The 21,360-nt window shown below is 43.3% G+C and overlaps 2 protein-coding genes across 7 annotated transcripts in view; one reads left to right on the top strand and one right to left on the bottom strand.

The window, feature by feature from the left end:
* PLBD1 (phospholipase B domain containing 1) overlaps nucleotides 1-11,602 on the top strand; it is a 36,271-nt gene extending 24,669 nt beyond the window's left edge. Inside the window, exons 7-11 of one of the 2 annotated variants that reach the window (XM_002191892.7) lie at nucleotides 3,629-3,829; nucleotides 3,940-4,080; nucleotides 7,903-8,088; nucleotides 9,761-9,867; nucleotides 11,351-11,602. In XM_002191892.7, coding sequence (XP_002191928.5) covers nucleotides 3,629-3,829; nucleotides 3,940-4,080; nucleotides 7,903-8,088; nucleotides 9,761-9,867; nucleotides 11,351-11,518 — 803 coding nt within the window. In that variant the 3' untranslated portion in view covers nucleotides 11,519-11,602. The remainder of the gene's footprint in view (nucleotides 1-3,628; nucleotides 3,830-3,939; nucleotides 4,081-7,902; nucleotides 8,089-9,760; nucleotides 9,868-11,350) is intronic. The other variant, XM_072923333.1, reaches the window with a different exon arrangement.
* A 3,768-nt stretch (nucleotides 11,603-15,370) lies between these two features.
* ATF7IP (activating transcription factor 7 interacting protein) overlaps nucleotides 15,371-21,360 on the bottom strand; it is a 76,622-nt gene continuing 70,632 nt past the window's right edge. For all 5 annotated transcript variants that reach the window (XM_012569111.5, XM_030262859.4, XM_030262860.4 and 2 more), the window contains one exon: nucleotides 15,371-20,692. In XM_012569111.5, the coding sequence (XP_012424565.4) occupies nucleotides 20,276-20,692 (417 nt within the window). In that variant the 3' untranslated portion in view covers nucleotides 15,371-20,275. The remainder of the gene's footprint in view (nucleotides 20,693-21,360) is intronic.

Here is a 21,360-nt window from a genome sequence, read left to right as displayed (position 1 = left end):
CTGAATGAAGCTGTGCTCATTTGAGGGAGTAAAGAAGTGATGATAGAGATAAGGTAGGTTCTATGTTTTGTGCCACATATCTAGTGGTGGATCAGACAGGAACCTGCGCCTCTCCTCCCTCTGTGCCCCTCTCCCTCCCCACCTCAATTTTTTACGCTGCCCATTGAGGCATTCAAAGAAATGAGCCAAACTAACTGATAAAATTTATGATTTTCTTTGGATAGCAGGGAGGTTGCAGCTTCCAGGATTTTCATCCATTTGGATGGAGCTCTTTTGAACTTCCATTTAAGAACAGGAATGTGCCATTTTGACTAAGCACTCTGGTTTGGATAGTGAACTACCTTCTCTGTGCTGAGCCATGGTCTTTTAAAGAATGTTAATTTGATTTTAGCAGCTTAAACAAAACAGCTGAAGAAGAACATTTGAAGAATTTTACTTCTACCTTTCCTCCTCTGGTCCATTATTGGGATCTTTCTTGGTTGAGCTAGTTGGTGATGTGGGAGTAAGATGGCACAAGTTGTCTTGATGGATGACTATACATGTCATATCTGTATCTATACGCTCTGAGGCAGGAGAGAGAGGTAGTTTGTGTCCCTTGCTTTGAAGTAATCTGGTGTTAATGTAGCATAATCCTTCCCCACAGCTAGAGGAAGAGCTGGGAGGAACAAACCATGGAAGAGGCAGTAGCCTTTATTCTCAGGAATATCTTGCTCATGAGATATCGCCAGACCATTTCCTGCTTCCCTGCTTCCTCCAGCATCTATTTAAAACCTGGAGGGAAGCAAAGGAAACTGTCTGGTGAGCTCTGGAGATGAGACCAGAGCTCTAGTGTGGTATGTGCTATTTCTTAGTGCCTAGGAGAGATGTGCAAGTGGAAGGAAGACAGCTGATGGGTGATTAGTCTTGACATGAGAAGCAGCTGCTGATTCTCTGCTAATCCAGAGAGTACCTTTATTTTCCCATATTCAAATGTGTTTATATCCCAGAGCATTGGGCATCTCAGCCAGGAGCTACTCCCATCCCTGAGAGGTGTGTTAGACCTCATAGCTTTGACTTCCAGCCTGTAAAGCTGACCCTTTCTGCACTTGAATGAACACCATGACCTTTTAAAACACCAAAAAAGCTGATGCTGTCTGGTTCAGAAAGCAGCAATCTACCTCTTTCAGAACAATAGTAGCCAGGAACGTGCTGCCACCCACATGCTCTTTGATGTGCTGACTTTCTGGAGAACACGGTGGCTCAGATTGCAAAAAATGCTTTGCTTTGCTTGGCTGATTACTATTACAGTGAGTGAAACTCCAGATTCTGGAAACTTCAGTTTTCCAATGGCATTTGGAAACTGAATCTAAATGGCTCAGATCCAGAAAATGTAACCAGAAGTACTTTTGCTTGTTTCTCTGTAGAGTTGTCAAGTTCATTCGAGGGAGGGGTTAAAAAAACCCCAAAAAACAATAAAACAAAACAAATTTGACTGAGTGTTCCTAACAAAGATGGGATGTGAGTTTGCAGAGATGGTTTTACAGGAGAAACAAAGAAGAAGCATACAGTGAGATAACACCTTCAATTACAACAGATTCTCATACAAACTTAGAAGAATGGCTCAACGACATCAAATATCTGCTGATATCCCTAGACTTCTCTACCCAGATTTTATTTTTCTGGATGTCTTTACCATGCATAACCTGTTGATTGTGTTTTAGCTTCCCTTTGTTTCCAAGTTGCCTGTGCCTTAAATCAAAATAGTATATACCATCTTGGAATTATTAGGCTAGTAATGGTGTGATCCTGGAGGGCATGTTGTGTTATAAAGCATTGCAGGATAGAACTTGGTAAATACTAAGGCCCAGAAGGAAATCCCCTTCTTTTCAGCTTAGCTGAGCTTTGCAGTTTATTTGAATTACAGAGTTCAACCTTCAGTTAATTTAGCATCATTCCTTGTGTTAGCACTTGTTTTGAGTCAAGTTTTTCTGTTCTATCTCAGCTGTTGATTGAAATTGAAGAGAGAAATTACTTGCTTTATTTTGAAGTAGGACACTTGGCATTGTGACCCACAAGAATTGATGCTCAATTTACATCAAAATTGTTTTAATAATTTCAATTATCCCTGTGTTTGGGCAAGCACCACTTGAATTGTTATGCAGCAGATTATTGCTAGAGTATCCCAAGTCCTTGTATAAAACAGACTGGCAGAGCCAAGTTTAGGATGTTTCTCTTGTACTTAGTTATTTGAGGGAGATCTCTGCTGATAATGTACGTCATGTATTGCCTCTCTCTCCATGAGTAATACCAGATGTTAGGGTGCTCAGTTTATTCTATACTGGTATTTTTTTAAAGAACAGATGCCTCTAAAATATACACAGTGTATTTTTTCTGGATCTGTTCTAATTTTAGAGCTTTCTTCTTTAAAGAAATTTTGCTGAACTAGAGCGCTTAAACATTACTTTTGTTCAAAGGTGGTCTACCTTTTGATTAAAGCTCAGGAATAGGGTTGTAGAGCTGGGTTGTCTTTCTTGCTGTCGTAGGCTGGTGACCTTTGCAGATTGTGTTAATAAAGTTGGCTGTGGAAGATTTCATAGAGGAGCACAAGCACTACAGTGTAGCACAGCATTTTAGCATTTTGTACTCTTTGAAGACTGATGCTATTAAAAACTTCATAACAAGAGTTTAGGTTCTGTATGACTTCCCCATGAGGAGCTCAGTTAACAACCTTTCTTACCCAACCTGGGAGCCACGTATGTGCTGAGTAATCTAAAGGCCAAGTTATTTCTGCTGTACAAGTAGTCCCCATACTATCCAAGGCATATAGCTGACCTTTGCAACTCTGTATGCCGGCTGCTGGCAAAGGGCTTGCAGCTGGACCTAGCACTTCTGTTGGCATGTAACCTAGAAGGAAATCCTACCCACAGATCCATCATTGTATTGACTTTGCAGAGCTGGCAGATATAAAAAAAATATTCCATGATATCTTCTCAGGAAGAGGAGTAGGTAGAGCTTCTCATATACAGGATGTGGTTTATGATTTAAGAGATGCCCGTGCCTTGGAGATGTTTTTAAGATACCTTAGACAGCAAAAGATTAAACTTGAAGGAAGGTTCTTCTGCTTGATTTAATACAGAAGGAGTTAATTAAGGGGATTAATTCAAATTAATTAAATTAATTTATGTTGTCTTTACAGAGTAGAAATCTAAAACTGATACTTGTTGATGAAAGTGTTTTTGTGGAGTTTGTACTTTGCTTTGGTTTTCATTGTTGAATTTTTATATATTTTTTAGTTCACTTTCTTGTTAGAAACAAACACTTGACAGGCATCTAGGGTATGTAATCCTTAGCATAAGACATAGGTTGACTTATGGAGAAGCTTCCAGGCTTGGCATACAAACACCAAGCAAATGCTTTAGACAAAGAATTAAGTGTCTTGAAAGCATGACAGTTTCTCATTTCAAACTGTGTTGACAGGTGGGCCCAAAGCCCTTACAGAAGTTACTACCTCATCTTTAATCTTTGTACAGTTTGAGTTCACACACACATGCATTGACTCATCCATATCCTCATGACTTGCCTCTGTTTTGTTCTATGAGTATATCAAAGGTTCACAAAGATAACAAGTTTTGTGTTATTGCTTTTTAAGGCTTTTTGGTGTCCCTGGATGACTTTTACATACTGGGCAGCGGCTTGGTAATGTTGCAGACTACCAACAGTGTTTTCAATGAAACCCTCATTAAGCAAGTGGTGCCTGAATCTTTGCTAGCTTGGCAGAGGGTCCGCATTGCCAACATGATGGCACATGATGGCAAAACTTGGGCAGAGACCTTCTCAAAGTGCAACTCTGGTAAGTACACCTTCATATGCATCCTAGGAAAAAAGATGTGTTCCCTTTATCTTTTCTACTTGTTTCTTTCCCTTAGCAGGACATGTAACTCTCTCTGTTCTCATACCCAGGAACCTACAACAATCAGTACATGGTTCTAGACCTGAAGAAGGTCAAGCTGCAGAGGAGTCTTGATGATGGTGCATTGTACATTGTTGAGCAGATCCCAACCCTTGTGGAGTATTCTGATCAAACAAATGTTCTCCGGAAAGGTAATAGCTCCTATAGTAGTTACTGGCTTAGGAAATCCATCTCTTTATGCCAACTGAGAATTGTGTTTTGTACTAGGGAAGGGTTTGTTAAACACTAGTCCTCAGTTTAAAGTAAGGAAGCCCTGTGTGAGCAACCCTCAGCTTTGTGTGAGCATCCCTCTGTCACTGGGTCAGTTGCAATCTATTCATTTATCTGGTATGCTGTGGCAGCAATGCAGTAAGCATTTATGTCTCCTAGAAGCAGAGGAGGGGAAAATAGACTTTGTCTCCTTGCTTGTCTGCATCCTTGCCTTTTTTCTGGTATTATTTTGCCTTGTTGTAGAGACCAATGGGGGAAAATGTGAGATCTGTTTGGAGCAGTACTAAACTGTGATGCTATGGGCTACTCAAAATGATTGTTGAGTGGGTCACTCTGCAAGAAGATGAAATTTTGAATACCAAAGAAGTTTTGTGTTAAATTGATCTCCTGAACTTTTCTGGATCTCTGTTTTCTGATAAATATTTGCTTTTTAAAATGTGCTTTAATTCCCTAGCAAGACTAACAAGAACTTAGTGGAACACAAAAATCTTGGTCAAGCAGAACACTCGCTGTCAGGTTTAATTTGCAAGTGTTTACTAGACACATCATCAACAAAGATCCTGAGCCTTAAGTGTGTCTAAAGCTTTGTGCTCCTTCCCCTAATCACATGCTGAGGGGATAAATTGATGAATTACTCATCATCAAAATGGTGGGAAATTTGTCTATGTTAGCAACTGGTGTAGATACTCTTTGAATTTTTTCCTTGTGTCTAGCTACTTGGAAAGTTCTGGCTTATTCCAGGCATTGCCACATTGTCAGTCCCTTTGGGTTCCTTTGCCTTGGGCTTCTCAATGCTGTGTTGTGTATAGGATGCAGACAAGCTGATAGAGACCCTCAAGCTCTGGAACTGAAAACATTGCTGCCCCATCATGACAGTGCTATACTTGTGCAGAGAGCCCAGGCTTGGCAGGTACCTTGAGTTCCTTTTCAGCAATGATTCTGGAGCAGCAGTGTGGCATTCTCTGTAGGACTGAGCCCAACTCCTGGGCTGGGCACAGAGTGACCACTTCTTCCTCTGAGATGTTGTAGCTGCTCTGTTCTCAAAGGTGGCAGCATGTATTGGAGGTTACACATTACTTCATACCTACAGTATGTATTTTCCCTCTAAGTGTACCTTGTGCATATTGGATAACAGAGCATTCAGTCTCTGGGAGTTTAAACATTAGGAGGGACAGCCTTCAGCACACAGGGTGAGCTAAGCCCTGCCAAAGTGCAGTTTTGGAGACCTCAGCTGCTGTAAGCAGCAGATCTGAACTCCATGCCATGCAGGACACCAGACAAGTCCCCTCAAGGCCCCTGACCTGTTCCCAGGTGCTTGGAGCAGCTCAAGTGAAGGAGGTTTATCTTTCTTAAGAGCAACGCCGGCTTAAAGTCTTTGCAGCACAGCTGACCCTGGCACGCTCCATCATTGCCATGTAGCTGGTGCACCAAAAGATAATGCACTTTGGGCACACTAGTTTGGTCAGAGTGAGTTTGCCACCAGCTTGGCTTTTTAAGTCTCTTTGAAGCATAAACCTAGAAACAGCAGAGGATGAGAATTGAAATCTCAGGTGAACAAAGGCAGGTATTGCTGTAGTAAACCTTGTACTGAGGAAAAATGAAGCATTTCCTTATGCAAATTTTAAAATGGAAAGATTTTTTTCTTTATGGCTTCTGTTGTTTTATAGGCCAGTGCAGATGAGTTCTCAATATCAGGAATCTCTTACATTGCCCTTTCCAGGCAAAAATGTCCAGGTGCTTTCTGCATATTGACAAAGAAAACTTAGAAATCCTTTAGAGGAGGTGAGGGAGGGCAACACCGTCTCAAGTGAAGGACTAGGTCACAGGATAGGCTGCAGTTCATCTTTCTTGATGACAAATAAGTAATCAAAAGCAACACATCAGAGCAAAACCTGGGATCTGAGTGTCTTCCACCATATGTGCAATATTCTTATTGCTCTGTCTCTCAATATTGCTAATACCTTTTGCTCTCTAAGTGCAGAAGAGGAAAACATTTTGATGCAGGTATTTTTTGCTGCCTTCATGTCATCCCTTCCTTTCAACTTCAGTCTCTCTTGACTTGTTTTTTTGTCACTGTGCACCCTGCCAGGTTTCACTGGCTTATAGCAGCCCTTGGGTAAAGCCTGACTTATGTGGACTGCTGCGCTCTTTGCATAGGATTTGCAGTCTTGCAGAGCCTGAGACACAGAAGAGCTCTTGCTGGAGGAGAGCTTTAATAGCTTCCTGTTTTAGCAATTTTAACGAGTTTTTCCAGGTGGGAGAAAGGAGTCATCTTTAGGCACTGCTTTCATGTGAGACAATAGCACCTTTTTGAATCACAGCTAAACCTTACTGGTTTGGAAGCTGATATATCCATATCCTCCAGCCTGTGTCGTTAGGAGGCTGGCAAGTTGTTAATTTCTGGAGGATGCCTGTATTACAATACAGCCTGTACACAACCTGTTTCCAGGCTGGCTGTAGGTCACTAACAATAAGCAAATGCCAGCAGACAGGGTATTTCTGTCTTCCCTATCCTAGGCAGGACCCAAGCTGGTGAGGCCTCAACTCAGACAGTGCTTCACTGTGTATGCTGTCTGTGTATCCTTCAGGAAGTTTGGTTTGTATTTGTGTGTATCGGTCCCAGTGAGTTCCAGTTGATTTTCTGGAGCATCTTACACCAGACTCCTCACACTGTGCTGGGCTGATCTTAGTATTTGGAGGCCTGCATTTACCAGTGCCCAGATAGTAAATCTCTAAATCAAATCCTGATGTGTGTGATTTGAGAATGAACAACAGGGAATGTTAGTGATTTGGAGACAACTTGAAAGTATGCTACTCTTGGGCCTAGCTCATGTTATATACTTACTGCCTAAAAAATAGAAAAAATTAAATGTTAAGGTGTAGTTATCAATTCTTATATATTCTAGGACTCCCTGTACCCAGATTCGGACCTGGAACATCTCCTGGCTCTTTCCAAGAGCTTTCCACGGTGGTCTTCTTTCAGGCAGTTTTACTTCTTTCAGGTCACCTACCTGAAACTCCTCTCTGGAATCCTGCCTGGCATCCTTTGCTCTTCAAAGTTAAAAAAAAACTGCAGGAATGCTTTTGGAAAAGTTAGAGCAAAGCTCTGCTCTGCTGATCAATCACTGCTTAACCTTCAAAGGCAGCTCCTGGCAAATGTGTAGCTATCTCCCATCTTTCTTTATGACTGTGTGCAACCCCACTGCACAAAGTGTCTGTGTGCTGGCCTGCCTCCTGTTGGCCCCGAGTACCCTGTGGTCTCTGTGTGTTTGTGTGTGCCAGTCCCTCCCTGACATCTCAGCATGGTGTGTTGTTCTGCTTTGGTGAGATGGGAAGGGGGCAAAACCAGAGTGACTTCAGGCCTCTCACTGTGAAGTTTGGCAGAGGTAAATGATTTGCAGTCCTTTAAGGTTCAGCAGGGAAATCTCTACGAGAGGGCTGTGGCCATGCTGCATGTTCAGGCTCCTGCAAGTCTGATCTCAGCTGTTTTGCAGGATGAGTCCTGAGGCTGGTAGTCTGGGGGCGGGTTGCCTGGGTAGGCAGTGGTGTTTTACTGGGAGTCAACCCTGGTCATGCCAGTGACTGTTGCCTTTTTGTGTTCAAACCAGTTTTCTGTGTTGTTCCTCGACATGCTGCTATGGCAATGCAACATAGAAAATTATTTATTTTATTTTATTTTCTGATACAAGCAAGAGCATCCAGCTTTTCCAAGTGATTAACAGATTGGGGTTTGTCTCTGGCAGGTTACTGGCCTTCATACAATATCCCTTTCCATGAAAAGATTTACAATCTCAGTGGGTATGCATCATACGTTGTCAAGTATGGCATGGATTTCTCCTATGAGCTTGCTCCAAGAGCCAAAATCTTCCGTCGAGATCAGGGCAAGGTGACCAACTTGGAAAGCATGAAGTACATCATGAGATACAACAGTAAGACACATGTTTGTGTGCTGTGGAGCTGATCTTAATAAGCAGTGTTACTTTTATTTCTTGGATTATAGTGGGAAGCTGCAGCCTCGCACACATTTCAGTTATATTGTCCTAAATGCAGAATGCACACAAAGCAAAAAAGGTAACACAAGTTTAATTTGAAGGTGGAAACTGGGCTAAAATTGCTCTATCAAGAACAAGGCCCCTTGGGCTTGTTATTTGACTTTTCCAGAAAGCTTCTGACTCCAAGAGAGAGTAGTCCAAGAGACCTCATGAACTATTATCACCTAATACATCTACAGCCTGGCAATCTTGAAAGCCTTAAATCCTAAGCAACAGTTAGATGTGATCAGACCAGAGAATTTAGTGCAAAACTTAAGGTCTTTATCCATGTTCAGGCAAATGGTCTTTTGCAGGTGGGATAGAGTTAATTTTCTTAGTGGTTAATACAGTACTGTATTTTGGATTTAGTATGACAATAATGTTGATAGTTTAAGTATTACTAAAACTCTGATGTTTTAGTTGTTGATAAGTCAAGGACTTTTCAGTTTCCCATGCTGTGCCAGTGAGCAGAGCTGGCAGAGCATGGCCAGGACAGCTGACCTGAAGTGGCCAAAGGGATATTCCATATCATTGAACCTTATGCTTATTGTGTAAACTGTGGGAATTGGCTGGAAGGGGCTGATCATTGCTCAGGGATGGGCATTGCATTGGTCAGCAGGTGGTGAGCAATTATATTGTGAATCACTTGTTTCTCTAAGAGCTTTTTCCTTGTCCTCTCTCCCCTTCTTAATTTTTATTATTAACAATTCAGTTACTGAAATTGTTATCTCAACCCATGGTTTTTACCTTTTTCTGATTTTTCTCCCCATCCCATGAGGGGTGGGGCTTGGAGGGATGTGGATAAGCAGTTGTGTAGTACTTTGTTGCCAGCAGGGGTTGAACCAGGACAGTAGGTAATGCTGTGTTGTTTTTTCCTGACAGGGCTCTACTTAACTGGATTAAACCCATCTTAATTAACTTCTGGCTAAGCCCATCTCAAAGTACTGATAGGTTTAGATGCTATATTTTTATTCCCAATTATAGGGAGCTTGCTGATTGCTGGACTTGAGGTTTGGGAGGCCTCTCCCAGGGTGGGGTATCATTCCTGTCTGGGCTGTGAGTAGCAGCATGCTCATAGATGCTGAGCTCACCACCTTCCTCTCCTGGCTTGCAGCTACTGCAGTGGATGTTCAAAGGTTTTGCTCCTTTATGCTTATTTTAATCCAGAACAGGAAAACAAAGGATCTCATTGCTGCATTTCCCCCTCTCTTTCCCCCTCCACCCACCAACCTGCCACCTCCCTTTGTCTTCTGCTTTTCTCTCCTGACAAAGTTTCTACAAGCTTTCATCATGTGGAATTTCATCAGGTGGAATTGCAGATATTTGTGGTTAGAGGTTGGCAGTGGTGCCCCTGGGATGCAGAAGTAGCTGTATGGTCTTGAATTAGGAACTTGTCTACTTACGTCCTGTCTTGAGTGCTAACCTGTAGCTGGTAGCAAGGGGGAAGCACAAAAGCAATCGGATAGAGTGCAGTTACCCACTTAGTGGCTCCAGTACTTGGCATCAGCTTTTTGTGAGGAGGTTAACTTTCTTTCTTTTCTTCTGCTCTTCCCACCACGTTTCACCCCAGACTATCAGCATGATCCTTACGCTGAGCACAATCCTTGCAACACCATTTGCTGCCGGGAAGACCTGAATCCTTCTTTACCAGTGCCTGCAGGCTGCTATGACTCCAAGGTAAATTACCTCAATTTCAATAGCTGCTGAATGTTGGCTGCAGTCTGTTTGTGCTCCTGTCAGACCTGTAGCATGTTTCCCTGCACCAGGGCAAGCATGGCCAGGTATGTCTGTTCCCTCTTCATGCTGTCGCAGTGCTCAGGCACCCCCTCAGATGGGAATTCTCCGCAGTCTCATTTCCTGTCCCTGACATCAGTCCTGGCACAGTGGGACAGGATACAGGGGGATGTGTATGAAACAACTATGTCCATGGGAGCTTGTGGTATTGAAGGGTTAAACCCCAAAGCCTTACAGCAGGAAATAAGTCTTTAGCTCACTCAGGGAAGGAGACTGTTGTATAGCCTCACCTCCTGTTCCTTAGGACACTCTGGGTGCCTCCCAGAAGCCCACAGGAAAGGGGTTGCAGTCTCACTTCAGGTTTACATTTACAAAAGCCTGGCTCTCTGGTAAGCCACCCTGCTCTGGGGCTCCACCTCTCTGTAAAACTGCTTTCTGAAAAGTCTTAGATCACTTTGCATTTTAGGGGATTGTGGGAAAATCCTTAGACCCACTGTCTGGAGCATTTATTTTAGGAAGGTTATATGATATTTTCGCTGTGAAGAGGAATGCCCAAGTAAGCAGCTGTACTGAAAAATTGTACACTGTTTTATCCTATGGGATCGATCCAGCCTGCTGCATTTCTGGATTATGAGTTTGGTTGCTAGGATGGGCCTGGGGAGGCTATTTTGATATCTCCAGTGCTGTGTCCAGCCAGCTGTGTGTTGCAGTGGACAGTAGTGGGAGACTCCCAGAGCTGGGTAATAAAAGAAGAATGCAGAAAATGGCTTTGTAGAGTGGTCTAGTAAGGGAGTGGTCAGTACATGCTGTAGTGCCATAGCCAGCAGAGTTAGGCAAGGGAAATGTGCTGGGCTGGAGGTGGAATGGGGGCCTAAGAGGGGCATTGAAAGAAATAACCCAGAGCACACCTGTTTTAGTTATAAACTCTACAGAAAAATTTACTGTTTGAGTTTGGGAAGATGGAGCAGGCTTGGGACCTCTTTGGAGACAACGAAGGAGCAGCACAGAGCCTGGGTAGCAATATTAAATCTGTGCTGCCTTTTTCCATTCCTGAATTACCTTGACATGCCCAGGGGATGGCCCAAGTGCTCAACATGCAGCAGACCTTAGGGCAGACCCCCTCATCTGCCTGCTGCAGCCTCATAACATTGGGGAGGGTTGTTCTGGAGGCGGATATTCTGGCTCTTTCAGCCTAGCAAGGGCAAGTGTGAGCTTGTGGTTTGCTGGTGCCCTGAATTCAGTGCTGGCTGCTGCATGACTGGAGATGCCTCTGCGCAGGGGAGTAATTGCTGCCTGTGTGTGCTTCCCTCTGCTCTCCTCTCTTACCTCATTATTAAATCTCCTGGAGCTGTTCCTGCTGTTTGGGATGGGGATGTGTCAAGCCTCACGCTGCCCTTTTGCCCAGGGTTCCTGTCCTTCGTTCCAGGTGTCGGATTTCCGCCTGGCTGCAGCGTTCACAGCCTCTGCCATCAATGGCCCTCCGGTGCAGGGCGGTCTCCCCGCCTTCAGCTGGAGACGGTTCAACCGCACGCGGCACCAGGGCCTGCCTGAGTCATACAACTTCGATTTTGTCACCATGAGGCCGATCCTGTAAAACCAGCGTCAGTATCCACTAGTGGTTTTTTTTTTGTAATGGAAATATTATTTCTTGTGTAATAAATCAACCTGGATGTCCACATCCCTGTGCCTTATACCTGCCTTCCCATGTCCTGCCTGCTAGGCACTTTGTACTGATATTGGCTGCTTCACTGCAGCCCAAAGCAAGTTCCTCTTTTCTGAGCTGTTTGGGTGGCCCTTCCTCTGAGTAGGATTGATGAGAAGCAGGTGGCAGAGCTTTATGTTGATCTGAGCCATCATCACAGCTGTTCCCAGAGCAGGAGGGAACAGCAATGCCACCAGTGAGAGTGATCTGTTTCTAGTAGTAACATGGAACCTGTGTCCAGAGCTGGGCCAAACCAGGTGGCTGCTTTGGGCCATGATGGCCTTACCTCAGTGCTGGCTCGATGTCTGCCTTTTGTCTGAGTTGTGTGCTGCAAGTTGCTTCCCATCAAGTGTGTGTTCTCCATGGCAGATCAGTCTGTTCTGTACAGGATGTAACTTTCAGTGGCACTGTCAAGACTTCCTTTGTGTGGTCAGAGCAGCTGGCAATGTCAGGCTGCAAAAGAGGGTGAAGGGAAGCAGCCTGGTGCTTTGGAAATGCCCCTGGCTGCAGGGACAGAAATGTGATGCAATTGATCTCTTGCAAGGGATCTCTCTCTTGGAATGGATCAGCCTATGCAGTTGCTCAGTGCCATCTTTGCCTGCTCTCTCAGATGTGGCAGGGGAGTGTGACAGTGAGATGGTGTGAGGGCCAGGGCTGTGCACATTACTCTTAGCTACTTGTTTACACCAAGGAGTCGAGTCACTAGGCTGTTTTGTGCTAGATGTTCTATGTGTAATTAAGTAAAACAAAATAAACAGCTCTTTCCTCATGTCCTTGATGGTCCAAGCTAAATAGTGCACAGCACTGCCCTGTGTTACGAAGGTGAAGAATGATGAGCAGTGTGAGGTTTTAATGAAGCCTCTAGCGTTTAGCTTGTGTGATGGGGAAGGGAGCAAGTTACTGGGTGAGGTTCTAGCTAAATATTTGGCTGTCACAGTAAGGGTGGTTTTTGCCAAGGGAAGAGGGAGACCAGAAGTTACAGCAAAGCTGTTGTTGACAATGAAAAATTTATGAAGGGACTGAAGTGATTTGTTTGCTGAGGTAGGAGGTAGGTGTGAGGTGCTGTGTGCAGAGACCTCCTCCATGTGGTGGTGGAGCCACTGCCACAGATTGGATTGAATTGACCTGGATTGAACAGGCTGCACCAGGCATTAAGGACAACACTTAAGGAATGGATCTGGGTCACGAAAAGCACTGCAAGGATCTGAGCTGCCAGCAAGCAGAGGACCAAGAATCAGCTGTTTGTTTGAAACTGGAAGCGCAGAGGGGCTGGAGGATGCCTTGACTTCACTGTCACTCCTAGACAATGCAGCAACAGTGCAAGATGTATTTGCTGCTTTTTCACACAGTTTTATATAAAAATACAAATGGAGAAGTAGTGTTTGAAAGTTGGTCCCCAGGAACCAGGAAATTGCCAATGGATTACTGCAGTGAACAGTGTTCTTGACCCAGGGCACAGCTAGATGCTTCCACCAGCAGGGAGTGGAGCTGTGTGGCACCTGTCATGTGCCCATGACATGACAATATGCCTGGAAATGTCAGCTCTGCATTTCTCTCACCTTGAGCCTCCTACCCTGACGTATGACCTGTTTTGTGCTCCAGCCCAGAGTTGTGAGAAATCAGAGATCTTCTTTTGAGAGTGCCTTTATGTAAGTAGATATTAACACCAATGGGACCTTGTAAGCCTTAGGACTCCAGTCCGTGACTGTGGCTATTTTTTTGCCTTTGGCTGTGCTGCTAAAGGCCACTGCATTCCTCTTGCTGTGCTGTCCTTTGTGCTTTCTTTGTTGCTAGGCCAGCCAGGGCTGATCTTCCAGTCCTGACCACATCAGCTGGGTCCAGCTCCTCTTCCCTGCATAGCTGCATCAGTGACCAAGGGGGCTTTGATAGCATTGCATGGTCCTGTAGGCAGGTGCAAAAGAACTGACAGATGGCTACATGAAGTTTAAAAGTCTCTTTGAGTATCTTATTTCCTTCTGCAGATGCTACTCGGAGTAAAAAGAAGGTATTCTCTAAGCAGAGGATTTGTGGCAGAAGTTGCCATCTTTTTCATACCCTGCTTCCAGGTTTTTCAAAGTCCTATGGCTTCTGACTTTTTAACTTCAGGTTTCCAGGTTTGGCTGAAGAGGGCCTTAGTTGGTGGGGAGATGGAAGTGGGAGGTGGTAGTGATAAATCTCTCTTGCCATAATGAAAAAAATCCTCTTCAGTCAATGCACAGAGGAAATTACTCCTCTCAGCAGGACCATCAAAATTGTCTCATCTAACACAAACTTTCACATGCTTTACCATCCCCCTTTTCTGAAATTCAGTAGCAAACTCATCCCTTCTGGTTCTAGTGGTCATACCCTGCCCAGCCTCAGCTGTGCCAGGGGCCACAGTCTGTCACAGCATTCACCCTCTGTAGCAGGAGACACCTGGTCAAGGTCTTACCAGTGCCTGCAAAGGCCAGGCTGCACAGTACTTCAGGGAGAAACCAACAGCTCTCCTTTGGCAGTGTCCTGGCGCTGTGCTGCTGGCTCAAATTTGCTTCTCAGCTAACTGCTGGGTTTTTTTCAGTTTCCTTAGTAGAAGCATCAGTGGTGTGCAGAAATAGACTTTGATCTGGAGCTGCAGCACTTCTTTCCAGACCTACCATGTGTGTGTGCCAGAGCTACTCTGCAGCAGACAGTGAGTGTTCTGCAGGTTCACATTCTTGTTTTGCTTTACTTCAGCAGGAACTGCAATTAAAGCAGTGCTTGAGCAGAGTAGTTATGCTGTATTTGATGATAAAACATAGGTTCTGCACTATGTGCAGTACATATACTTGTAGTTTAAATAGGCAGTTTGACAAACTCAGGACTTTCAAGTGGGATCCTGCTGAGGCATCATTTCACAAGAGCCCATCATCTTCTGGTCAGTAACTTGAAGGAAATTTTAGTAAGTGCATGGAAACTAATTATTAGCATCACAAATTAATTACATGCCCTCAAAGTACAGGCTCAGCACTAACTCAGGTTCGGTATGTCAGTAACTCCATGTTCTAAGTACTTTGAGTGCTCTACAATTTGGCAGCAGAGTTGGGTCCAAGAGGCAGATTTTCTCAGACTGCTTTCTAGTTCAGCTGTTTATTGGTCCCTAATGAGTTGCACATCTGTCATGGTGCTGTTCCTGGCTTCTACCCTTGAAGCAGCTGGGTGGGGGTGGCAGAGCCCTTCATGATGCCTGCATTGAAACATGCTTTTGTTATTTATTTGTGTATAATTTATTAATCCTGATTTCATTTTCCCTGAGTGATGCACAGCAGCTGCTCCCTGGCCAGGTGAGTGGGCCTTCATGCTTGAAGGGTGCTCTGAAAAACTCTGGTACTTTGTCCAAAGCCTCTTGCTGAAAGAATGACCATTGCTTCAGAGGTCAAACCTGGCATTTTGGAGGACAAGGAGAGCAGCACCAGCAACTGGATTTCCATTCCTGCATTCGTCTTGGGCAACTTTGGGGCGCAAGTCACTTTATTCTGTCTGTCCACACTTTGCAGAAATGCATGGAAGGCAACTTTCCAGAAGTTACAGCATTGCTTTGGTTTTTTGCTTCTGTGAGGGCAGCGCTGTGTAGTTGACTTCCTGGGAATGACCAAGAGCCAAACTCTTGCAGCTCAATGTTGGCTGAGCAAGGTTGCAACACCTCTGAAGAGGAGGAGGAGGATCTGGGCTCTTTTTTGAGAGTTACCTCCTGTGGTGTCAGGAACTAAGCACAGATGACTCAAAATGTTAAAAACCCAAGAGTTTTATTTCAAAGTATAAATTCCAGGCTTGTCAGACAAAACCCCACTAACAGTTAACACAGACACCAACTAATCTACAGTACATACAAAAATGGGGAAAGCTGGCACCTGCCCAGTTTAAACTGGAAATTGAATCAGTCTTACATTTTTTATTTTGTATTTACAAGTCCAGCTGCAAAACAAAACAAGAAATCAGATTTGGAATTTTTCAACAAAGGATTTTGCACATTTGACTTTTGATAACCAATAAATTACTAGACAGGAATCCCTGAACAACTACTACTCAGCTATCTTATTTACAGCTACACCCTATTAGTTTAAGATAGCAGTACAAATATATATGTGTATATATATGTATATATATATATACACACACACACATATCTGTACATATGTATATATAGGCATATGTATATAAAAGAAGAAAAGAATGCTCAGCCTGCATAATGACAAAGAAAGACACCTTTTTAACTTAAAAGGGATGAAAAGGAAAATTCATTGATTTGCTTTCTCCTAGCTATCCTTAATTTTTTCCTTCTCCTCTCAGAAGGTGTTTGGAAGGGAATAGATTTGCATGGCAGGGCTGGCTTAGTGTCGTTTAATCTCTTCTCCCTCCAGTGTTTTCATACAATGCCCACCCCTACCCAAATCAACAAATTAAAAAAATATATATTTAATATATCAAGCTTCTATTTAAAATATCTGCATAGATATTTTTGACAAAAGAAGAATACTCAAAGGGTGTATACAGAAGGCAGAATCACAGCTTGATTTTGTACAGTGTATGCAATACTCATCCTGGGAAATGGCTGTCTTGGCAACAGGAACAGATGTGACCCATCCCTTTGTAATATCAGGTTTTATTTACTATACATTTAAGACTAACAGCATCAAGGAAGAACTGAAATGATGTTCAGATCCTACTACTGAGATGAGTCATGGTCCCAGTGAAGACTGAGGGGTTTTGCCTTTGTTTTCAAAGGAAGCAGGGTAAGACCCCTTAAATTTACAGGGAGAACACCATGAGTGTTTCCAGCCTTGTGCTAAAAACCTTGGGAATGGGTGTCACAGTGCTTGTGCTCAGGTAACAAGGCCAGGGGCAGCACAAACAATTCCAAGGAGCAATGTCAGACCAACGCATAGAGAAGCTGCTCAGAGCATGGAGATAATTACAGACTGAGAGATCTGCATCCTTGTGTTTTCTGAAGCTGTCACTGGATACAGTACAGATGCCATACCTGCAGTCTGCCCCCTCCTAGCATTTATGTTTTTGTATCCAGTAGTTTTTTAGCCATACTGCAATATAAGAGGCCACTGAAGCTGTAACTAGGAGAAATGCAGCACATCATTTTGCCATCAGCACTCCCCAGCAGGGCTCCTCTCCGAGTAGATGAACTAACTCAAATTACTTTCAACCTGGACATCCAGATGCCCTTGTATCAAACACAGAGAAAACAATTCAAACCTATAACACACCAGCGAGTAAATGAGGATGGAAAACGCAGCTGTAGTCAATGCTGTGTTTGCTAGAACACTGGCAGCTCAGTCCAAGGCAGTACTGCTGAAATGTCATGTAGCCAGAGGCAGCAGCAAAACACAGAATCACAGAATTCAGATAGTCAGCAACAACTTTATACCAAGCTATTTGAAGATGGAAAAATTTACATTAAGTGCAGAGAAGAAACCAAACTCAACGCTTCACTTAAAAGCCATATAGAAATTTTTAGTGTATTTAAAAGTGGATTATTGGAAGGCTTCAGTGATTGATACTTTTCATTAATGAAGAGACCAGTCTAGAAGGACAGTATTAACACACCTATACTGAATGTTGCCAAATAGTTTAGTAATACTTTCAAATAAAGTCTGTAACTGAAACAAATTGTTTCTGGTTGATTGTTGCTAGCAGAAAGCTTCTCAATACTTTTAATCTTTCTGGGAGGTAAAGGATAATAAAACCATCAACCACTAAACTACATGGGAATAACTGCCATGAGGTAAGGAATTAAGCACTACTTGTGTTTGTCAGCAAACTCACTGCAGAGGTCTGCTCCACAGTGACAGTGACTGCATAAAACTGGCATACTTTTCTCTTTGGGCATCAGTGATTTAGGGACCAGCTCCCTTGGAGGCCTCCATACCAAGCCAGGCATCGCAAAGTCAAGCTGTGCTTTATCACATACTTCTCCACCAGTACTTGCTCAAGATACTGAAATCCAACCTTTAACAGCCCTGCTGGGATGAAACAAGGAAGTGATCGTTCTCCCCATAGCTGCAATGTCTTTGATCAACAAGGGTGTCTCACAAAATCCTACCAGAAACCCAGAACTGCTGCCATACAGACCAGAAACGGATCTGTTAAGACAGAAGCCAATTTTTACAGTCAGTTCAGTGAAGAACTATATCTTTAGTAAATGAGTCTTCTTTCTGTAATGATGCAGCCCACAAAACCTCCAAATAGAATGACACACCATCCCTATTAATAATTCCACAGGAGGAAAGAAAATACTCTAATGCAGGACTTGCTCCCCCTGCCTATCCCAAAGGAGACAAACCTAACAAGGGCTATCTAAATGGAAGCTCAAGCTGTAACAAAGCTCAGGTGTAGTTTGGGCTGGAATCACAATTAAATAAATGAAGTGCTGTTGTATCCTCATGTTTATTTTAACTTTCAAACTGTAAAATTTTATACTACTGATACAACCAAAGGCTCTTTGGTACATTAACAAAAAATTGCCCAAGGAATTGACAGCCATCAACTGGAAATAACTGTTCTAATCTCTATTACAGAACTGTTTTTATAAGGACCCAAATTTAGTCTATTTCCACAAACAGACTAAATGCATTTTTAAGTAATTATTCTTTAAAATAAGCAAACAAAACATTTACTTAAACACAGAAAAATTCAAGGAATTTTTGATAATAGGACCATAAATACAGGGATAACTGCAGTTCAAAGGAAAGGTTACACATTGTTCATCCAGTGTGAACCTTCTCTGAGGATACTTGGATTTCGCCAGAATTTTTGCTTGCCAAAATCAACTTTTAAGTGCAAGTTTCCATACAGAGAATATCCATAACTCACCTGAGAGAAGTGACACTCCTAGCTACATGTAGTGCAGTAAACCAGACAGAGGTCTACAGTGCCATTTCTTTCACTGTTAAGGTTCTAAACAAAGGAACAGCTACAGAACCCATAATCTCTAAGCGTATTTCATCAGCCCTGTTTGGGGATTTAACTTCTCTGATACTTCTTCAAATCTTGCTTCACATTTCAACATGCTGGTTTTGAGAAAGAGAGCACTGAAATGAAAAAATGTCATAGTCTGCAGCTTTGCTATATGGTGAAGTGGATTAAAAAAAATCTTCCCCCTCTAAACCTACTGTTTAGTTCTATTGGTTAGGAATGCAACTGAAAATCGCCAATATTCAATCCTTGCATTTACTTTGTTGACCAGGTGTGTTACAATTTTGTTCTGCAAAAAGCAATTTTAACACGTCCATGACAGCGGGGGACATCCACCAATTTCTTTTCTCAGCTCAGAAGCATCATGAAAGCCTCTATTGACATTTGCAATCGTTGACAAGGTTTAGGCCAGTGTCTAAAACAGTTTCTAAACCCCCTTGGCTATGTCTGCTTTCTGCAGAGGCAGGCAGGTGATGGGGGAGAGAAGCACACTGAAGCCAGCTCCTCCTTTTGTACTCACTGAGTGTCCAAACGATTGCAAACAGGTAGAAGCTTTCATGGCACCACACCATGAGGATTTCTTCTTTGGCTGAATTGCAGCTTTCCCAAAAGAACCAAAAAAGGCTCTGGGAGGAAAATAATGTCTAGATGCTCAATATTCTTGACAGGACAAAAACAACTATTCAGGAATTACAGTAAGGAAAGGGTTGTGTGATACTGCAGATAAGAACAAATTCACCATCAGATGTTGCACTTTCTTGTCTTTACATAAATAGCAATTACTACAGGCCTAGAAAACTAGAAGCACTGATAAAAGACTAGAAGGGTAAAAGGAAAAATAGCTCCAAGCAAATAAAAGAACAGGACAAGGTATCTGGCTACATTTTATTTCTGAAATTATTCTTTAAGGCACAAAATAAATCTAAAAAATAGGGCTGGATGTATGAGGGGAGAAACAGGAAAATTGTCAGAACTATAGAGTTGTGAATGGAGTCTTTACAATCCAGTTTCAGATCTGGGAATGCTTCCAGGGTGAGTAGAGGAGGATAGTGAAAATACAGGAGCATTTTTACTTGGAAGAGGTAGGAGGTTGTGGGGTGATTTATTATTTTTTTCCCACCACCTCCAAATTTACACAGGTTCCTGGCCAGACTCAAGTTTCCTTCCCTCCCCTCAGATAGCTTATTACAGTTTGTAAGGTAAGACCAGACCACTCAAGCCTCCAGTACAAAGAGTGAGGGTTTGAATCACCCTTCATGTCACAGTCTGCTTACAGAATGATGGGGGGGGCAGATCGTTTTTGCCCTTGTGTTGGTGTCTCAATAGACATTACATATGTGTATGTTTTACTTCAGACAAACTGCAATTTACTATTTTGTTTCCACTCTGAAGCAGAATCCCAGGCATTCAGGATCTCTTGGATAAAGGATAGTAGGGATCTAGGCCAAACACCCATCATGGAAGGAAAAAACAAAATTTTCAAATGGCCAATGAAATGAAATATTTAGAAAAAACAGGCTCCCTTGCTGCAGGTCAGGCTTTATTTTTCTTTTGGTTCTGAGTGCATGTAGTGTGTATCACACAACTGTCTAAAATAATCCTGCAGAATGGATTTAAAGGTGAATTACATGCATGGGATCAACTCCTCCCACAACTGGGGCAATTTTTCATAGCAGGACAGGTTTAAAGGGTCCAGAGAGCTCTAGTTTAACTGCTCTGGGAAGAGATCACGTCTGTGGACTGCGGGTCACAGAAGGGTCCAAAGCGTCCATAGACATCCTTAGCCCGGACTGCAAAGTAGTATTTGCTGCCAGACACGAACTGTGTCAGAGTGCACGCCATGGGCAGCGGCAGCGCCTTCACCTCCCCGATCTTCTTCCACTGCGAGGGCATGGTGGCACTGGGGTCCTCGTGGTAGGCATACAGGTGGTAACTGTCCACAGTGGCACAGCTCCGGTCCACCTCCATCACGCTCCACGACAGTACAATCCCATTCTGGCTCTGTACCCGGGCCAGCTTCAGCTGTGGCTTCTGAGGTGGAGAAGTGTTGGCAGCTTCAGGGGGCAGACGTGGTGGCTGTGGTGCCTCTGGAAGTGGGGCGGGATGTATGGGGCGTGGTGGCTCCTAAGCAGCATAAGAACAATAAGGGAAAGGTCAGAATCTACAGCAATGGAAGGAGGCTTTAATTCATCATTCCCCAGGTAACTGGAAGCAGATGAGCCTGCAGTCACCCAGCCATCACAACTCAATGTCCCTGTCCCCTGCAGAGGCAAGGCAGCAGCTACAAACAGGGAAACGGTGGGAACAAGGATGCCATAAATTCTTACGTTATTCTTACAGAAATCCCTAGTTGTGCAAATGATCATTGCCACAGTAATTTCCCTGTATCTTCTTTGCTTCCCAGCCAGGAGGGGATGAACTCGACACTGTGCCCTTTACCAGGACTGGGCAAGCAGGTTCACAATGACTTTGAAACCATCTACGTTTGAGCTGCTGTTCCCATGTTACCTGACACCCCAGGCAGGGCATTAAGCTGACAACTCATCTTTTCTACAGACAGGTATTCAGTCACAAAAGTAAGCCAGGGTAATGATGCCACATAGATTCTATCACCTTAAACTGATCACAAAAGCTAGGCCTCACTTTCCAGAAATTTTTGAAATAAGGGTACAAATGTGCCTTTCCAGTAATATTTCTTTTTTATACTGCAAAAACAGTCTTAGGTCTCTAATTTATTTTGGTTAAGATGAGTTTAGGAATGTGGTTACAGTGATGCAAGCCTGAGATCTTTC

The sequence above is a fragment of the Taeniopygia guttata genome, chromosome 1A (assembly GCF_048771995.1).
Source record: "Taeniopygia guttata chromosome 1A, bTaeGut7.mat, whole genome shotgun sequence".
NCBI classification, from domain to species: Eukaryota; Metazoa; Chordata; class Aves; order Passeriformes; family Estrildidae; genus Taeniopygia; species Taeniopygia guttata.
Note: the sequence above shows the minus strand (reverse complement) of the source record. Positions and strands in the feature narration are given on the sequence as shown.